Genomic DNA, 21,312 nt, shown 5'->3' on the forward strand with positions numbered 1-21,312 from the left:
AAAATAAGACAAGGGGACAATGATCTCAGGAAAGAAACCAATTTATATGTTGTAAACAAACTTGAACCAATTGAATTCCAAACAATGCCAATAACTTTTAGCCACACTATTAACAGCTGCTACAAGACCCCCACCCCCCCTTTTTGCTACATTGATTGTTTTAGAAAACATGCTTGGTTTTGTAAGGAATTAGCATTTCAAACTTTTATTTTGGTAAAATCATACAATAAATGCACAGCTGAGTCTTCTCATGCAGTGCATAGCTTCTACATACACTACTACATAAAGCAAATACTAAATCTAAGGCGCTCCCGGTTGTTCTCAGGAAAGCCAGCAAGCGATACGCTTTCGTTCCACCTCCGCAGGCCGTGAATTTAAGCCCGCAAAGCCACAGTAAGACTTATTGCTAGCTGTAGCGCTTGCTAGCTTCTCCTCAGAAACCCAGAAGTGCTGTATATGCAAATGCAACAATAGAGAAGAACCACATGTTGAAGATTGCCATGTGCCAGACATTCACTGAAATAAAAATCAAACAGAACAAATTCCAATTTTAAAGGAAACAAAGAAAAAATGCACATTTGGAGAAACTGGACACTTTTTTTGCAATGATACATTTAAGAAGTGATTAGGTCATTTGAACACTTTGTTCCAAACCTTGGCATGTTTCTCCCCCCCCAATTTCCAATTTCGAAAGCCAATTAGAAATTTAGTACAGAAATATGGCCTATAGGCCTTCAACAGCTGTGGATACTGACTGAGTCCAATATGTCTGAAACATTAAAAGCTCACACTACCCCAGAGTATAGAAATTTCACGCATACAGGTGACATTCAACATTCAAGTGCCAGTGTTTTTGTACTGTCTTTTGGTCAAGTTTCTTGAAACTTTCAAAGAATCACTTTGAGGCTTATAAAAATAAATATTTCTCAAAAAATGCTTAATAAATTACACAAAACTAGCAGCAAAAGTAGAATCTAGAAATCTGTGTGCAAATAGCTAAATTCCCCCACTGCTGATCCCCCTGGTCCCAAATAAATCCTGGTAAATATTGAGATCCCTTCCCATTTTGTAAACAAGCTGCGTTTCCATCTCTCCATTCACAATATTTGGAAGCTTGAGGACACGCACTCAAGACATTGATATAAAACTCTAGATGTGCAATAAAACAACTTTGTAAAACTTGATGGGCACAACATACATGGGCCTAGACCTAACTGAAATAGCACCATTCATCTTTAAGTTCTCAATACTGTCAATGCATACGCTTGAATTCATCGGTTTAAAAAATGTCAAGGCACAACACGCTTGAGAAGAAAAATCTATTGCACTTAAGTTAAATGCCTTTTCCCCTCCTCCTTGTACTCTTCTTCTTCTCTGAAGCTCCCTCAGTCTTTTTTGAAAAGGAAGCAGAGAGCCGGCTCTACGGCCAGCGGTAAGTTTACCTCAGAGCAGATGAACTCCAGGAGACGACAGCATTAAAAATGTACCACAAGGAGGGAAAACCTGGGTTTTTTTGGCCACCGCACAGTGATCCTGACCGCAGCCGTGCACACTCACCAGGCCTAACTCAGAAAACCCTGCGCATATCTGCCAATGCCTCAAAATGAACTCGCAGCCATCTCCTAACGCTTCTGCCTAGGAAAAAAGGAGCCATGCCTCCAACGCAGCTTGAAAAGAGAAAACGTAATAAAGTAAAGCCTGTGACAGATTTTGTCCTCTGCCCTTGACCAAAAAACAAAACACTAGCATGCGTATACGACCAAAGTGGCCATGACGAGAGGCAAGGCCGCTTTGGTACTATGGTCCGTTTGAAGCCGTTTGAACTTTGCCTTCAAAATGGCAGGCATGTTTTTGTTTTTTGTGAAGAAACATTTCACCAAAAGGTTTAGTATTTTTTTTTTTCATAAAGAATCTTCTGTTCTTTCCCTTCAAAATGTTTCAAGAAAAAACAACAAAAACGCCCACTTCCACAGTGGCTAGCATGTGATACTTACTAGCTGCCATAACACTGTCAAGTCAATTAAAAGCAGTGGAGTAACAAGTTCCAGCACTGTATATATCTTTAAACTACAGTGTCAGTAACACAGAGTGTTTCTACCATTTTGTCGTGAAAATTCTCATCACAACTGGAATGGCCTTTTTTGAAGACTACCATATCCCTAAATAGGTGCCTATCCAGGATAGAGTGAGCAAAACAAACTAAACAAAAAAAAAAGAAGTCAGAACTTTGTTCCTTAGAACAAAACGTTGCCACACAGAGGATTCATCGCTTGAATCCACCACGTCTGTGCTGGTTTCCAGTAGCTGTTAGTTCTCTGGCCTGTACTGTAGGCTACATGATACCCCTGTGACAATTTGAGGTTCGAATGGAACCGTGACTCGTTTAAGTCACGTTATCCAAGGTTTGCCAAGGTTTGATTAAGTACAAACGTTTATATGCCTTTACAACAAAACAAAAATTGAGCTCTTGGCCTAGTTCATTCAGTGAAAATGAAAGAAAACTCCTGTCTAAATTTAAAGGCACAGTACATTAACATATAAATGATCCTCCGTTTTTTGTCCTTTTTTGTTTTGTTTCTAAACAAAGAAAGAAAAGTGCAGTTGAAAACTAAGTCCAAGGTTCTAGATCAAAACACACAACTGGGCGTCCGCGTTGTTTCCTGTCTGACAGTGACGCTCTGTCTCTGCCCACATGCCATTCTCTCTCTTTAAGCTCCATTCAGAATGCAGACAGAGAATCACAGCGTGTAATGTACTGCGAGTTCTTAAAGCTACACAGGGCGTAGAGTCTGGCTATGTTAACATGTGGTTTCCGTTCAGCTAGTTTGGCGTGGTGACCCGCTGCGCTGAGACACTTAGTTGCCCCACCAGTCCACTTGGGTGTAGTTCCCTCCGTAGTTGCCGTAACTTCCACCGTAGCCATCGCTCACAAAATTCCCAAAGCCACCTGAGAAAGACGACAAAAGAGACGACAAAATATTAAAAAAGGCTGTACTTGACTGTTTAATTGCTGCCTTTTTGATTTTTTACAGTTGTCACAGGCTAAAAGCTGTTAGAGATACTTTACTTTAAAAGTACCAAGTAGTCATGCAATGAGGAAAAAGAAATCCTGTATAGAAGCAAAAGAGGCAAGAAGATGCTCAAAAATCTCTTTATAATCGCTTTATAAGACCTCTGAATCATAATCTAATCATAAGGTGCTCAAAAGATTCTCTCCCCTACCAAATGCTTTACACCAAACAATGGCTAATTTACCTGCTACTGCAGTGTTTTCTCTAACCTTAGAATTCTTTTAAGCAGCAGGTGCAGTAGGCCCAATACTGAAAGAGTTCCACCATTTAGCCAATAAAACAAGAGCTCAACTTACCCTTATTCCCTCCAAAACCTCGGTTTCCTCCATGGCCTCCTGGGTTGCGAGCACCACGGTTGCCAAAGGCATTGCCGCCCCCAGACATCTGACGATAATCTCTGGCCCCAAAACCTCCAGAGAACCTGAAGAGTCATCAAACAAAAGCTTAAAAACTCAAAGCTCCAAGAAGTTTACCATGAATGAACAGATCTAAAGAAAGGAGCATGCATTCACCTCTTGGAGCGTCCACGGTTGCTGTTCTTGTGCTGGTGCTCAAAAGCCAAACTCTCCAGCCAGGAAGGAACCTCCTGTTTGGCCTCCACCAAAATGTCCAGCAGGTCTTTGGTGATGTTGCTGTTCTTATCATTGTAGAAAGAAGTGGCCAAACCTGAAAACGAGAGCAATTTAAAACTTAGAAATGCTAAGCAAATCCATCAGATACTACAACAGTGTCACCATTTCTCTTTACAGGTTTTTCCAATTGCTAAACAAATGACATGCATAGCGCCATTTTTTTTTGTTCTCCACAATTTACCCAGCCAAATACCCAACCCACTCATTAGAACTCCCCCAATTACTAGTAATGCCCCAACACACCAGGAGGGTGAAGACTAACACATGCTTCCTCCGATACATGTGAAGTCAGCCACCGCTTCTTTTCGAGCTGCTGCTGATGCAGCCAGCGCGCTTGGAGGAAAGCGCAGTGACTCGGTTCCGGTACATCAGCTCACAGACGCCCTCTGCTGCGGACATCACCCTAGGAGTGATGTGGGTATGCGTAGCACAATTTAAACAGACAGAGTATAACCTCTTCTCAAGTCTCCAACACTCTGAACACATTTTCTGCCCTACACTTATTTTGCAATCAAAAATGGCACTTTTTACATGGACTGTAATCTGTAAATATTTTGCACTGACTTGTTTGGTGAAAAATAAAATTATTGCAGCATGTGTCTCTATCTGTAACTATTTCTGTGCATCTCAACAATCTTTTCTTGACAAATGTTCTACAATTTGAACTATTATAGTATTATGAATTTAAAAAGTTTGATTTTGATAATGATATAACAATTTTTGGTTGCATTTCCTAATTTTTCAGAATACATGAGGTATTTTGATAAACAGCCTAGTTTACAAAAAGGTGTGTTTTAGCAATTTGGAAAAAAAATTAGTAATAAAAGTAATAAAATTAAAAACAGCAACTACTTTTCCTTCTGCACCCTTAGGTCTTGTAAGTGAATTGATGTTTTAATGTGTTTTTGTTTAAGTTTTTTTTTAACAAAGACCCCTGTACTCACCAAGGTTTCCCACACGCCCAGTACGCCCAATACGATGGACGTATTCTTCAATGTCACTGGGCAAGTCAAAGTTGATGACATGCTTCACATTGCTGATATCAAGCCCACGGGCTGCCACCTGTTACAGCAGGAACATCAGTAGCATCAGTAGAACCAAAAAGACTAAAAAATCTTTTAAAGAAAAAAAAACTGCAATTGTTACTCACAGCTGTGGCGACCATAATAGGGCAACGCCCAGAGCGGAACTGGTGAAGCGCTTCCTCACGATCCCTCTGAGAACGGTCGCCATGGATACTGGTGCAGGCATAGCCCTCGCGATAAAGAAAGTCCTCGAGAGCATCTGCACCTTTCTTAGTCTCCACGAACACCAGTGTAAGAGAATCCTTGCCTGCAGTCAAAAAGAGGTCTGAGATCTACATTCCACATTACGTGTTCAAAAAGAGGCTCCAAAAAATAAGAGTGTGCGCTGGGTGCTGCTCAGTACATTTTTGCAAAATATTAACTAAAAACATGGGGGTGTGGCAAAGGCATTGACAGTTTTGGGTCCTTTGACAACCATGAAAGCCCCTGGGAAAAGATTTTTAAATAAAGATTTTTTTATAATACAAATTTCTGGTGCTAAGTGACACATTAAGCAAAAAACAGAGTTAATAAGATGAAACACTCCTAAAAACTGCCAAAATTAACTCTTCAAAGCTCTCTGAGAACCGCGTGGGTGTAGTCTTCTCATTCTAATGAACATGCGTGACTGAAAAAAGCCCTCCATCACTCAATAAAAAAATATATATAAAATTTATGTAAAAATTCAGTTTATTTTAGAATGGTACTGCACACAGCCTTGGGAAGCTAAATCTTTTTTTAGGCTTTTACAACTGGGAGAGTTGCCCAAAAACTGCAGAACATGGCAGCAGGTATGGATCTTCCTCCCATCGGCCACGGCAACTAGGCACTAAACTCCCCCTGTCGTAGCTTTAAAGATTTAGCCTTAGCATGCAAAGTTGCTTAGACTCGAAGAGAGGGCAGGGCCATGTTTGCATTGTGATTCACCAAGTATCAAAGACCACCAATTTTACTAGAAGAGGAAAGCGATACTGGTGAAATTAAGCAGATGTGTTTGACTCTGTATGGTCTTTTATGAGGGGACCAAATTACCTTAAATGACTGAGTTGACCATTACAAGCACTCAGTGTCCATTCGAGTATTAAACCCAGCTAAACTTTTCAATAAGGAGAGCCAATCAGCTTGCTGCTTACACTGCAAGTGAAGAAGCCCCGCCTTGTGTGGAGATCTGCACAAGCGCAGTAGCAAAAAAAAAAAAAAGCCAAACACTACAAACTATTCTTGGGAGTTTTGAAAGAATTGGTCAGTGGTTTAAAATTATGTAGCTTAAATATTAATTAGACTTTGACTTTCAAGTATTTTTGTGCCTCCCCACTCCGAGAGATAGAAGGCTGGTCTTAAATGAGTGGATATAACTGTCTGGTGGGGTTGCAAAGATCATACATACATTGTGGGCCCTGGAAGCCAGAATAACATATGGTAAGAAAACTCAGATTTAGGTTTCCCAGGGGCTTTATGTAAAATTCCTTTGCATCACTAGAAGAGACAAAGAACCTTGCCGCCATTGTTTTAAAAACTGAAAACAAATAGGGAAAAAAGAAAAACCCTTAAGGAAGATAGACTGGGTTCAATGTTTGTCACAGCATGTTTATGTTCTTTCTTTAATGGCCATCAGAGCAAAGCTCGACAAAAGGATGAGAGGTGAGTGAGTCAGGAGTGAACTAGGCCTCGCTCTCAAACGACTCCATTCACTCCTAAGCTTATTCCCAGCAGCTCTCTGCAGGAATAGCAGCAGCCTTCGCTTAGATAACGTTGGCATGGTAACACTGACCGACGCGGGGCTTCACAACATGCATTTTTGTCTCAGTGCCGAGTTGCTATGGCAAGATACAGATGAGAGCTCAGCAAAGCAGCCACTTGCATTCATCTCTATCTGTTTAAGGCTGGCTGTTGTGCTGGTAACCATGGAAACACCATATCAAGACCATTTTATTTCCATTTGTCCTTTTTAAAAAGGACACGTTCTTTGAGTTAAAGACTCGTGTGGACAGAACACTTCATGTGACTTCAGAACCACAACTGGAAAAATCTGTTACCATGCTTAGCCATGGTTTCCAGAGGCAACATCCAAACGGATTGAAAATGGGGCACATCTCAGGCAAAATACACAAACCGAAATGGAAAAAATTATATATAAATAAATAAATGACAGATCTAAAGAGTAAATGCTTGCTTGTGTATCAGACAAGCATCATAACAAAAATGCTAAGCATATTAAAGCACAAAAAGGAACAACAACTTGAAACAAATGGGGCTGATGGAATGCAGATGTGTTATGTTGGACTGAAAAGCCCACTTACCTGGCCTCTCAGGAGTCTCAGTTGCATTTTCCTGAACCTCACTTGGAATGACTTTAAATAAAACCAAATCTCCCAGTAAACTTAATGCATCTTTCACCAAACCAAATAAAATGTTACTACAAAAGAACTTCCAAGATGTAGTACAAGAACAGGCAAAAACGATGTTCATAAAAAATATATCCTTCAGTATCTCTCCATCTACTCCTCCACTTCCTCAAACAGAGACAGACTTTATGGGCTATGTTACTCAGAGGATTACTGTTTGCCAAACTCTGCAACAAACATTGAACCTTCCAATACCTCTTCATCCCCCTACTCGCTCCATACATCCTCCCGACCAGGCATTTACAATAACTTTCTACTGGCAAGGAGAGAAATGTGTTTCTACCTGTGGCATTAAGCAGGTCCAGCAAAAACGAGCGCTTGTCGCTCTCCTCCACCCAGACCACTTTCTGGGTGATGTTCTCTGAAGTGGATCCCACGCGGCCCACGGCCAGGAAAATGTACTCCTCAAGGAAGTCACGTGCCAATATCTGTGAGAGTAAAACATAAAAAGATCAAATAAATACAACTTTAAAAAGTAGGGATGTCCCGAGTCAGGAGTAATCGAATTTTGAGTCCTGATATAATATGGTGGCATTTTTATCACAAAATAAACAAATACTAAATAACCATATTAATCTTTTCCATTTGAATATGCATCTTTTCTTAAATAAACAAACTAAAAGCCACACAACAATTTCACACTGATTAGATCATGATTTATCATTTGTTTCACTGTATTTTTTGAAGAGACAGTGACAATAGTGTGGTGTGCTTTTGGGCCTTTAGGCAGACCAGATTTAGACTAGAATTTTTACTCTCAGTGTAGTTTTGATGCTTTTAAAAGTAAAATATTGTAATGTGCCAAGTTACAGAGTTTAAATGGAAGCTTTAATGGAAGAAAATATGGTGTAGCCACATATATTGCATTATGTTTGCCGTACGTTTTTTTTTTGCATATTCCACTTTGTAAAGAAGAAATGCTGTGTCAACAGTTTGAAGGAAAATGAAGCGTGGATGAAAGTAGCAGATGGCTTGATAGCTAGCTTGCTGGATTATTCTCTGTGCTAACCGACCACCCCATAAACATTGAGACGTCACATGCAGCTACAAACACACACCCACCCACAGCAGAAACTTGGGTGACCTGAGGGACTCATGGGCATTCTCAATGCACAGGTGCCGCAGAGTCTATAGTGAACGCACATGATCTGATCAGAGACATCTCCATTAAAAAGTACTGCAAGAAAATGCTCTATGGCTGCAACAATGAGCCGACGTAATAGTCAATGCTTCTTCCAAATATCAAAGTAAAAAATCAGTGGGGTGGGGTGATATGATTTAATATGAATAGGGAATTTATTTTAAAGAAAGAGACTGCACAACAAAGTGACATTCACTGGTGCAGAGTTAAGCAGGTGAGGTAAAACATGCACTGGAACATGAGATGAAGGGCATGGCAAGAATAATCAATGAATAATCAATCCAAATAATTAGTTGCGGCATGTGGAAATGTATACAATTTTGCATACCTGGATTTCCTTGGGAAATGTAGCGCTGAACATCATAGTCTGACGTGCGCCTTTGGGAGGCATGGTGTCCTGCTCCACTATACGTCTGATCTGTGGCTCGAAGCCCATGTCCAGCATTCTGTCAGCCTCATCCAGAACCAGGTAACTGGGGAAAAGAAAATAAATTGGCTGAAACTTTACTAATTGCTTACAAGAGAACTGAAATGCATTAAATCAAACTTTATTATTATTATTATTGTATTTCCAGCACTCACTTGCAGTAGTCCAGGCCAATCTTGCCACGCTCCATCATGTCTACCAGACGTCCAGGTGTGGCCACCAGCAGATGACAGCCTCTCTCTAGGTCACGGATCTGCTGGCCAATGTCAGCCCCACCGTACACCACACACGGGCGGACTCTAGAGCGGTATGCAAACTACAGAGGAACACCAGAGCACTTTGAATGATACCATCTTTCTGAAAGAAAAAAAAAATCATCTCATAATTTGCTGCCAAGCTTCAGGAACTAGTTAGACATACCTTCCGGGCTTCATCATAAATCTGTAGAGCAAGTTCTCTGGTTGGAGCCAAGACCAAAGAGATGGGATACTGCTTGCGGCGGCCGTATTTTCCGTTCTCCTGTTAAAGAAATGATGTTCTGATTTTTATTGTAACACTGACAATTAATTTATGAGCCAAACAACACGGTTAAGAAAAATTATTATAGTGCATGTAAGTACCTGACCACTAGCTTTAGAAGCCTGCAGGGCTTCTCCAGGTCCATCAGTGTAGATCTGACTCAGCACTGGGAGCAGGAACGCTGCAGTCTTCCCAGAGCCTGAGCAAACACAGCACATGAGTAATGAAGCATGGTGCCAAACAGCTCGCCACGTCCACAGCCACAGGCAGTCAGGTCTCCTGCTCACACAAAGGAACGGCGGGCTGATTTCAGACTCATATATCAGACTTGACAAACAGCCTACCTGTTTGAGCACAGGCCATAAGGTCCCTCTTGGCCTTGATTATGGGAATGGCATGCTTCTGCACGGGAGTGGGACGAGTGTAGCGGCTCAGAGTTATGTTGCCCATGATGATCTCCCCCATGTCAACATCATGGAACTGAACAGCAACACCACAAAGCCACAATCAGCTACTGTGCTGGTCTGCTTCAATGAGAAATCTGCTAAGTGATGCAAACCATCACTGTCAGACTTACATTCTCAATAGGGCCAGGACAATTGTTTCCGGTGGCCTCCACAGGAATGTCATCATACTTCTCAAAGTTAATTCCCGTGTTGCTTGCAGAAAACAGCTCACTGCAGTGACAAGAGTGACAGAGCGAGAGAGAAAGAGAGAGAGAGAGAATATAAGAGCTTAGATAAAGTGGCAGATGGACCCTTTCAGGAGGCATGATTAGCAGGAGGCTGAGGTACGTACTGTTCCACACGCTCATTGGGTGGGGTAGGCTTTGACCAGTCCTCCTCATCCCTGGACTCTTCTACCCACCGAGTGTTTACCATTCCTGCACCACCACCGAAACCCCCACGCTCATACCTGAGTGAAGAAAAGCTCAAATAAGCTAAGCGCTTTTGAGCAACCATTTTTATGAGAATACCTTTCTTCAGTTTAAACAAAAGTATGCTTAACATTTTTTTTTTTATTTCTCAGCATTTTCCTGTTACCTTCCTCGTGATCCTGTACCCCGGTCATTAAAGAAGGCAGGCTTTCCTCTGTCAGAACGTGCTCCAAAGCTGGAGTAAGCATCTCTGTTTATAGCTGCATTCCATCCCACATCTTTGTTCTCAAAGCCTACGAAGGCTATAAAAAGAAAATGATTAATGATTAAAAGCACTAGGTCCAATTCATTGTTGCTGTGGCACTGACAAAATGACAATATAACAACTTAATAATGTGATTACAGTTTTAAAGAGCAATCAATCAATCATCTTGGTAGTGTTGGGCAATTTGACCTTAAATCATTATCATGATTATGATTTTCATAGGGTTATTTTTTTTATGTTTGTAGTAGTATTAAAAAATTAGTTTATCTCTGATAACCAACAAACCTGTCTAGCACACACACCAGGCTTGGTAAAATTACAGTCATGTGTTCATAGTTCACACATTATATTGTAAGCCAATTTATTGTACCAAACTAAAAAAGACCCATCAGTGCTTACTTGTGTTGTGTATAGGCTGGGTGAAGGTCGCACTGCCTCTGTTGCCTCTGAAGCTTCCACGGCCACCTCGGTCATTGCGAGGAGGACCACGTCCAAAGTTTGCACCTCCATTCATGCGAGTGTCATGGTATCCATTAACAAAGCCATTGCTACGTGCAGCATCCCAGCCAGGAGAGTCTTTCAGAGAGGAAATAAGTGTCAGTGAGAGAAAGCACTTTGGACAAAGTGGATAAAATGGCATACATTGAAGGGAGGGTAGCCAAAAGCCAAGCCAACACAACTGGTCTCACTTCTTCTGGTTGAGCGAGCAGTACTTGTCAGAAAGCAAGTGAAGGCGAACTAGTCTTGCTTCAGCATAATGGTGTTCAAAAAAGGTGAACTAGATAAACAGGTTAATCCATGGCTCAAAAGACAGGCCTGGTTCTGTGAATGCCTTTACTACAACCAGAAATGACACCCTTGCTATTCAAACATTCATGAAGTCAGATAACACACCAGCTTTGCCATGCCAGAATCTCAGTCATCTCCTTATAGTCTACATTCACCCGAAGAGAAAGAACTACACTGTACACAAACACAGGTGCCCTTTTACACAAGTTCTCACAAGTTAGCAGTTTCAGACACTTTGAAGCTATTACAGTTTTGGAAAGTCTTGCCAGAGCCTTTTATCTTTACCTTCACTATAGCTTCTCACCGTCACAAAAAGCCAAACAGATGCCAGATTAACATAACAAGTCTGCCAAACTTGTCAAGCAGCAAATTCTTCAGCCGTTTAAATATGTCACCAAGAAAAAGAAGAACTATGAATCTTTGCTTATGGCTATTGTTTCCAAAATCAATAAACCATACTTACAATAGTATACAATGCTCATTAAATAATGCAGCGGTTCCCAGCCCAGGTCCTACAGGACACCCTGTCCTGTATATGCTAGTGTTTACCCTACTGCCAACACACCTGATCCAGCTAACCAAACAAGTACCAAGCCTATACAAGTACTTCCTATATTAAACAGAGCAGTAAATCACCAACATGTGCAGGACAGGGGGTCCTATGAAAGAGGTTAAGGAAGCATTTAACTAGAGCTAAATCTTATATTTAACAAAAATAATCGAATATTCTTTTTTGTAACACCTAATTTGGCAATTATTGAAAAAGTGCTGTAATATTAAAAAAAAACCTTAATATTAATATATTTGCTTATTGCCAAGAGGTTTGTAGGCAATGAAGATACATGCATTATGTGAGCATAAATGTATGAGAGCATGATAATGTTTTCGCAGTCGCAAGGAGGGCAACGGTGCTTTAAAAAACAAAAAACAAAATCTGATTTGCACTAGAGCTGGGCAATATGATATTTTATCATATTGTGATAAATTCTTATTCGTAACAACAATGTACTTTAAACATACCAACTATATCACTGTTTAAAGAACACTGTATGCAAGTATGGAAACATACTTGTATATTGATTTTTAAGGATCCTTTACTACTGACACGTTTTGACTGTGTTCATGTTTCAGAATAAATTACATGTAATGTAAAAATGTTTAAATATTGTAATAAAATGATTTTAACATATTGCCCAGCCTAATTTAAAATGTACCAGAAGAAAAATTCGTCCACAAAAATTGTGTGCATGACCCAGCAGTGTTGTGCCATTATAGGCATGTGGACTACTGCAACTCTCACAGCAGGTCAAGCATAAACATGTTTTATGTTGCATCTTGACAAAGCACTCTGGGATGCCTGTGCACTTCTACACTGTATCCACTATCGTAATTCATCGTAATTCTAATGGGGGTGCACCATTTTTAATACAGTATTTAGTGTGGGAGTGTGCAGTTTGAGATGTAGCACATTTTCAGTGGGTGCCGGCATCTTTTTGATGAGTCTGTGCATGTTATGCAAATTGACACATTTTAGTAAACAATGCCAGAATGCAGAGATGGACGAATTATTAATAATTATAATGAGCACATTATTTTAAATCATATTCTACATTAATTGACAAGCAATCATATTTAATCAAATTACTAAACTAACTTAAATTAAACGACACTGCCTTAGTTAAGGTCAAAAGACATTAACTGCAGTTCACGAGTACTAAAACTAATGCCATTTTCTACCAGTAATTTTAAGTGTGTCAATGCATGTATGCATGAAATGAATAAGCTTTAACTCAAATTACAATGGTTTCCCTTTAAATAATACAATTCCAAAACTAAGAAAAATATAATTATGGCTAATAAAAACTATAGTAAATAACAACATATGCTACAATGTACAAAATTGTTTGGTAGTACCAAAGTAGTACAGTCTGCACATTTTGTGAACTGCGCTTCAGTGCCCAGCCCAACCCACCAAGCAATGGAACAATCCTGAAAAGTTTCAGCTCCCACCTGGTGACAATCTGCTGGCCAAAAAACAACCATGAAAGGGCATGCCATGCCTCTGCCAGCTGCTCTAACATTTACCACAGCGGTCAGCCCAGCTGAGCACACTGGCTGCGTCCTCATTCCCATTGGTGGCCACACTACTGTCAGTGAGCGCAGGACAGGCTGCAAGTGACACACACAGGTATTAGCTAGAGCCTAGACCAGCAGCGCCATAAAAGTCTCCACATCAGGTTCAACATTCAAGTGCCAACAAGCAGACAAAGACTGCCCTCACTCCAGACATATGGAAAATGCTAAAAAGGCATGTGGAGCACTGGCAAGCTTAGCTACAAACTGAACTTTTCCAGACCAGGAAAAAAAAACTGTCAAAGCACACAGCATATCTCCATAAATCCACCTAAACACATTTCCACCAATGTAGCTTGAAAATGCAACAAAAAAACTAAATATGGTAAAAAAAACTTCTATCCAGGTAAGAGAAAATATACTGTGTATCTATAATCTCAATCCTGGTTCAATATGCAATGCAATGCAATCAATTCAAAACACACGGGGTGGACAGATTCTCAATTGTTTTTTTCCTTTTTATATATATAGCTCTGTAAAATAATTAGAGACCAAAATGATGAGTTTCTTTGATTTTACCAAATTAAAAACCTCTGGAATATAATCAAGAGGAATATGGATGATCACAAGCCATCAAACCAAACTGAACTGCTTGAATGTTTGAAACAGGAGTGGCATAAAGTTATCCAAAAGCAGTGTGTAAGACTGGTGGAGGAGAACATGCCAGGATGCATGAAACCTGTGATTAAAAAACAGGGTTATTACACCCAATATTGATTTCTGAACTCTTAAAATATTGGGAGCCATTTCTCATTTTCTGCAAATAAATGCTCTAAATGATAATATTTTTATTTGGAATTTGGGAGAAATGTCTGTAGTTTATTGAATAAAATAACAATATTTATTTTACATATAACTATAAATAGCAAAATCAGAGAAACTGGTTCAGAAACTAAAGTGGTCCAAAGCTGTATATTTAAAAATATTTGTACACACACTGCAAATAGGATTAGTGTGAAAAAGATCAATACATTTTGAAATGCCTACTCAGTATTCTCTTTGCATTGCTCTGCACCCACTATGATTTTTACATGATATTTACAAGCTGATATGAAACTAATGTAATTTGTCATTTAAGGGTAAGGTACTAAAGTACAGGCTCACTTGCAGGGCTTCAGGGTTTAAAGGGATACAAAACCCAAGCTGAAGCGCTGGCTGTATATCAGTGGGTCAGAGTTGGTCTGCAGTGCTGATCTTAAAATAGCAGTTGTTTGCTCCTGAGGTTGAAATTTTATGGCAATTTGAATACTCACCATGGGTGCAAACCAGCGTCAATCAATATAGAAAACTATGGCAATGTAGTTATATTCTAGTTAGATTCTATTTCCATCTTTGATAAAAATTATTTATTCCTCTTGGGTTGAGTAATTTAGGTTGAGCCTGTATATATCAAATTCAAAAATGTTTCTCAAAGTTTCTATCACAAATCTTAAGACATTTCCTATTTCTGCATTATTATTGAAAGATCAGCTCAAGTCCTGATTCTTTGCCTCAACAAGTTTCCTTGGAAGACTCATTTAAAGCCATTACACAATTATACAATGAAGGAAGACCTTAGTGATTTCCTGAATGATAACTGGTCAGTTTGCATGATTACAGTGCACCCCCAATTACAGAAAAAAGGAGAAAGTTGACGGAAACCTGAATCCACCAGTAAAACCGTAAAAGTAAAAGCAACAGGCAAAATTACTGTGCAGTATGTTTGCAAAGATATTAATAAAAACATTGAGAAACACTACATTTGCCACTCTGCCACATTCATCAACCCCAGATGATTAAGCATCTCAAGCTTACAGTAAATAAATCACCAAAAAACTGAACAATGGTTGAAAATGATCCAATTGGAATTAAAAAACTTTTTTTTTTTTAAAGAACGTATTTTTTAAATTCAGTTCAAAGTGAGCATACGGTCATATCTGCAAATGCGAAATGTCAGTACATCCACATAAACTTAGTAGCAATAAATGGAGTAACAGAGTAAGGCATGCAGCAAAAGCAAGCTTTCAAACAATATTAGAGCATAAATTAGTGTGCCATCTTCTCTTTCACAAGAATCTAGACATAATGATGTGGCAGAACACTGAGAACAGCATTGAGAGACAGCTCTAAAGGGTTGGCTGCACAAGTCCCATGCAGATACATGGAGGTATACCACATCTCTCTGGCCAGCCACCACTGTAGGTGTGATAGAAGGAAAGCTCCTGGGAAGGGTATCTTGGGTAACCTGAGCAGAGGCATAGGGCACTTAGGATAAGTGACAACCCCTTAACTTCACACTCAAGAGAAAAACAGGAGGATTGTGGGGTAATCTAATAATTACCAGTCCTAAAGTCATCCCATCCAGGCTGATAATTATTTCTGGGGGTTCTTTCAGGATGCCAACTTTGAGGATACTGCTTAGGAGAAACTTGTGGAACAGTTTCACATTGTAAAAAGGTACCTGCCTTGTAAAAAGATGGCAGCAAGTGGTGAACTGTGTGTGTGTACTGTGGCTACCCTGTCTGCACATGCATAGACTCGACTGGTGGAAAAATGAGAGAAAACGGAGACGAATGCAAACAACCAGAACTGCTGGCTAATTATGGGGAGAGCAAACGCACAAAGCACACAGAGGCTTGGCTACTTCTCCAACAAAACAGTGAACTGTGGAAAAATAGACATTTACTTTGATCTGTTCAAAGTGTTAAGATCTCTGACTGCACAGTGAGATTTTTTGAGCTTCTTTTTTGCCCCTAAATATTGGCTCTTGGTATATAATTAAACTTTCATGCATTTAGGAATGCAGAGCACCCTCAGCAAAAGCTGACAAAACAAACTTACAGCTCAGAACTGGTGGCATTGAATAACCGCTCTGTCTACCAGCGGAATAAGCATTTCCTGCTGTGAAAAAATGAAAATGCAGTCAACGTAAGAAAAATAATGCAGGGACCAATACAAGCCTTTACAATGATGTTAGAGCAATAGCCAAGAATATGAGTCATTTTTTTTATAAACCTATTTAAAACCAGCATCACAAAATAAAATGTATATGTATGCAGCTTTCAGCTCACATTAACCTCAAAAACATTAAGCAAACCCATGCTGATTAATTTTAATTTCTTAAATAAATCAAAAGACTATGATACAAAAATAAAATAAATACTATATATACACATGTACATGACCAGATATGAAAATGACTGGTACAGATATCGAATGAGGTGTCTTTGGTCATGAATACTTTCATCATATTACACCAATGCAGTGCACCTCAAACCGCAGAAGTCAACACTAATTTTTACTTATAATGGACAAAATATTTTAATGATTGATATGATGAATAGATGAATAGGTTATCTGCAGAATACTGGATGGTCATGCTACTAAAATGCCTATGCAGCAATCTACACAGCAGGAGTTAACAATTTGATGCAAGAAAAAAAGAAACATTTTAACATTTAAAAATATTGTAAAACAGGAAGAAATGGCTGTTGATTCAACCTCAATTACAACACTTACCATTTTTAGCAATATCTTTGTTTCTCAAGTGAGGAGGAATGTAACGCTCTGAGAAAAAAAAAAGAACATGTAAATTATTTGTCAGTTAACATCACTGCACTGGAAATCAGCTTGTGTGTGAATGCTAACCCATTTATTATAACTACATTACTACACAGACTAAACACAAGAACTGACCCTGAAATATATGCATGCATGCATGATTTTCCACCAGAATTAAATTAGAATAGAACAAAACTATTTTAATAATGTAAAGTTTGACTTTCCTTTTGTATCAAACAGCTAAAAGTTGTACTTATAATGATATGTACTTGTAATTAAAATTGCTTTATATAACAAGTATGTCCTGCAGTAACAATGCAGTCACTGCCATGTATATACATTGTGTCTCTAAAATTGCAACTTTAACTTAAATCCAAGTAAAACAATTCATTTTGTAGCATTTCTGTTGGTCCATACACCACAGAACTTTAAACAACAAGAACACAACAAAACTAAACAAAATGAATATATAGTAAAGGTATTTGTGTGACAAAGATGATATGAAAGCTGAGATATTTCCGTGAAATAAGAAACTTACTGCCGGTGCCTCCACCCTGCACGTCAGCAGAGTTCAAGTCTAGAACACAAAGCTAAAAAGGGAAAAACAAAAGAAAGAATTACTACAAATATTTGAAAACATATTAAATCACCTATAATTTAGGTGTAAGGCTTCTCTGCTGTTTGCATATATAAAAGAATCACACGCCATCATTAACCTTAGGCAAAAGCATGACCCTCACCGACACCAAAACCTGCCTGAATCACATGTGACTGCTAGCCTTTTTGTCAACAAATGATGCAACACAGGTTGTTGGAACTAGGGGTCTGTCATATTGCATATTACACAAATCTGACACACTAACATTGTTTTGTTTTTTTTCTTGAAAACCAATTTTGCATTTGTTTTGAAAGGTAATGTGAGGCTTTTATGTATTTTGTATGATTTCTAATGTTTGCAGTTAATTGCACACACTACGTATTCTGCAATTTAGTATTTCGATAGGCTTTTTGTATCTTTTGGCAAGATACTGTTGTTTACTAAACAGACAAATGTTTCTGATTACAGACAATTTGAGGTTTTGTTTCTGATGGATGTTGCAGCAGTAATAGATAAAAAATCAAATATCGTGCATTGGAAGTGCGTTGCACAGAAGAACGTTTTAGGCTACAATTACACCACTGTTTCAAATTGTCTTCTTGTAAACACAAAATACACTACTTTTAAAAATATTTTTACTAGCAGAAACTCTCCTTTCAGATATCAGCTATATCTACAATTCATATTTTGACTGGTGATAATATTTTTAGAGGCTACAGCAGTAAGCAATACAACATGGTCATTATTTTACTGGTAAAAGATGTGGTTACATATGACTATATGACTAGTCATTAATGCATTAATTGCATTAGGGATGTGTCATCTTGGTAATGTGACTAGTCTGAGCAGCTTTATGGATCTGAAGACAAACTACATAACTACTGACATAACTAGCAAATACATAAAAAGAAAAGAAAAAAAAAGAAAAAAGAAACTCAAAAAGTCAATTACATTGATCTAATTACATAGTATTATTTGAGTTTATATTAACTATAGTAAAAGCTGACTTGACTAGTATTGCTTGTGTGATTTTTTACAGCTGGATAATCCAGGTCCAGTAAGTAAATATCCATTTCAGGGTTTCCATATTTTGTTCCAACTGCCCGCGCGCCCTGCTGAAGTCTGGTCTCGTGTCCAGGTAATTGAAACAAAATCCTGGGGTGGATTTTCACTTCTGGACCTGGATTATCCAGCCCTAGTGATTTTATGCTGAAACGGCCTGCCATACTGTTGGGCATACACTGTGCACTGCTTGTGATCTGACTGGTGCTGAGTGAATAACACTGTAAACGATTAGCTAGAAACACTGCATTCAACATCAGATTAAATATGCACGGATAGATCATAAAATCATTAAATATGCCTTAATTCCTTGCAGGTTGCACAGTGTAATAATAATCAGGCGAACAAAATGTCCGACGAACGGTGGTGGTGGTAGTGGTAGTGGTGGTGACAAGATGTTGTTGGGGGAGGGGGTGAACTCAGTAGCTGCCTGTCGCACTGATCCTATTCCAGCTCCTCTCTAACCCTGATCACCACAGATCTGTTATGACAGCTTACTAACGAAATACTGCAGTGACTGCAGAGACAAAAACACATCTTCCAGCTCACAACAAAGTTAACCCAGCAACCCAGCATTCAGCAACTCCTGGCTAAAGAAACCAGGTTAGCTCGATTTTCTGAGCAGATATCTAGGTTAAATACGCTTATCTAGCTAACGACAGGTTAGATAAACTACACAAGGCTTATGTTAATTGTCAGAATTAAATTTAGTTAACTAACGCTAGCCTATCTAAACCATCTGCACAAGAAACATGACACTGCCTCCCGGTGTTTTGTCGAGTCGTGCTATCTATTGATATGAGCTACTTAGCAGCTCTACGCATGCGCACACCCATATTTATTTATGTTGTGTGATATTTCACTTTTATTTGAATTAATTTTACAGTTTGTGTAATTCTGCCTGTTGTCAACTAGCATTGGCTTGATTTGCGTTAAAACAAATGGCAATTCAAACTAAAATATTTAATAGTTAGGTTATCAAGCTAGTGATGAATTATGTTATCCAAATAGGTTAGCTTATCTAATGAAAATTGTTTTAGCTAGATAAACAGATAAGACACATACATAGATAAGATACTTTATTGATCCCGAAGGAAATTAAAGCAACTAGTAGCTTAACCCTCTATTGCATGAACAGTATATTTAGGAAGGAAACAAAATAGCACCACTATTTGGAATTTTTTTTATATTAACCACCCCTGCTTTATATTGTTGTCCCTTACAAACGTGATCTACGTGGTTAATGTTAAAAGAACGTAAGAATATTGTAAGAATATAAACAAACAGAAATATCATAACATACATCAAAAATAAGGTATGGGATGGGGTGGTGTAATAATATCATGCCATAGAGCGTTAAAAAACACAATTAAACTAGATAGTTAGGTTAGTATTTAGCTAACTAAATAGATAACAGCTACCATCAAGGAACGAATACACAGGAATGGTTGGATATGAGTTGATATATGCACATATAGCTATAAAGGGTAGCTATAAAACTATGATACAATCTAGAACAGTGCAGTAGGTTAGCTAACATAGATGGTGCAGTCAGTCATTAAACAATAAACACCTTTTATATAGCTATAACTACAACTATAGCTGGGAGAATCTGACACGATGCTGATGTTGAAATATCATAGCTAAGTAGGTTAACTAGCTAACTACCTAACGTTACTGTTTGTTTTGTTTTTAGGCAGATTTACCTAACGTTAAATGGTTAGGTTATATAGCTAACTTCACTATGTTATGGTCGCACGTTTTGACAGAGTAGCACAATTTGACAGAACACCGACAAGGCTGCAGACAGCCGATAGAGAATCCTGCTGAAATAAAGTGCAAAATTAGCGAGTAACTGAATAATCTACAGCCGCTACACGACGTTCATGACCCCGCTTACCTGCTGATCTAGACCGTGTGAGCTGTCGACGACCACATGACTCATAACTAAAGAAAATGAGTGGGGATTTCTCCTTCTGACACAAGACTTTCTTTGTTAGCAGGTCAGCTAACCTAAAGATAGCGCAGGGATTACAGCCAAGTCTCCTTTAGAAACGACGTCACTCGTCCTCTTCTCTTCGTTTATTCCACAACGAATGCGCAAAAACCGAGCCCAGCGCCTTTACTCAATTCCTCTAATACGAATTTATTACGTACAGCCTCGGTTATCAATAATAACGACGGTTATAATAATAAAACCCGAGCCCGAAGTTTATCGGCGCGGCAGGTTTTTAACTGTAACCGGCTCGTTTGTCCACCAGCGGCGCCTCGCGACGTTCTGTTCTCGGAACACAAGCACCGCGAGATTTCATTGGCTGCTGCAGCAGCACACGGATATATAGAAATATCGCGAGAGGAACTCTACCCAGCAACAGAGCTGTGTGAGAGCTGTGTAAACAGAAATACTAATTAAAGTGGCAGTACATATTATTTTGTTTCTAAACTAAAAGCAGAAGCATTTCTGAGTGTAGAAGGGACAAAATATTGTGTTTAAATGTACCAGTGTGTTGGAACGACCATCCCTGCTAAGCCTAATATATTCATTCTAAAAACGGTGGTGTTGGGTCGCTTTTTGCGGTTTTTGAGTTCTTCTGGCACAGTCACTCCACTCATCTTTACGTCTTACGTCACATGTTCAGCCTCTAAAAGAGGATCCGGCTCAGTTTTACTGAACGCGAGCGGCTGGTGGAGCAATGGAGACTTCAGAAGGGGAAACCCAGAGCTCAGTAGCTTGTTCATTTACACTGACAAAACTAACATCCATATATAAAACTGTAACTCTCTTACAT

The 21,312-nt window shown here is 39.0% G+C and overlaps 1 protein-coding gene across 8 annotated transcripts; it reads right to left on the bottom strand.

Annotated features, from left to right (window-relative positions):
• Positions 1–25: 25 nt before the first annotated feature.
• ddx3xa (DEAD-box helicase 3 X-linked a) lies at positions 26–20,804 on the bottom strand. Of its 8 annotated transcripts, none has more exons than XM_049485161.1 (21): positions 20,424–20,804; positions 17,402–17,453; positions 16,822–16,869; positions 16,144–16,200; positions 15,644–15,730; positions 15,476–15,547; positions 10,801–10,977; positions 10,303–10,438; positions 10,058–10,174; positions 9,837–9,936; positions 9,604–9,739; positions 9,361–9,458; positions 9,161–9,259; positions 8,896–9,056; positions 8,642–8,786; positions 7,456–7,600; positions 4,854–5,035; positions 4,648–4,765; positions 3,584–3,737; positions 3,368–3,492; positions 26–2,947 (listed from the first exon to the last, which is right to left on the bottom strand). In XM_049485161.1, the coding sequence occupies exons 1-21, from the start codon at positions 20,466–20,468 to the stop codon at positions 2,856–2,858; spliced, it is 2,346 nt and encodes a 781-aa protein (XP_049341118.1). In that variant the 5' UTR covers positions 20,469–20,804; the 3' UTR covers positions 26–2,855. The 8 variants fall into 8 exon arrangements, with proteins under 8 accessions (XP_049341118.1, XP_049341117.1, XP_049341120.1 ...); XM_049485160.1 differs by having other exon boundaries at positions 16,144–16,203; XM_049485163.1 differs by lacking the exon at positions 15,644–15,730 and having other exon boundaries at positions 20,424–20,803.
• Between the last annotated feature and the right edge of the window lie 508 nt (positions 20,805–21,312).

Source organism: Astyanax mexicanus, chromosome 11 (assembly GCF_023375975.1).
Source record: "Astyanax mexicanus isolate ESR-SI-001 chromosome 11, AstMex3_surface, whole genome shotgun sequence".
Lineage (NCBI taxonomy): Eukaryota > Metazoa > Chordata > Actinopteri > Characiformes > Acestrorhamphidae > Astyanax > Astyanax mexicanus.

Bases quoted from the DNA above. Each gene is read 5' to 3' on its own strand.
- ddx3xa (XM_049485160.1), bottom strand. From the start codon at position 20,468: ATGAGTCATGTGGTCGTCGACAGCTCACACGGTCTAGATCAGCAG. The intron at 8,787-8,895 runs GTGAGTGCTGGA...TCTTTTCCCCAG, and splicing joins ATTGGCCTGGACTACTGCAA to TTACCTGGTTCTGGATGAGG. The intron at 3,738-4,647 runs GTGAGTACAGGG...TCTCGTTTTCAG, and splicing joins TGGGCGTGTGGGAAACCTTG to GTTTGGCCACTTCTTTCTAC.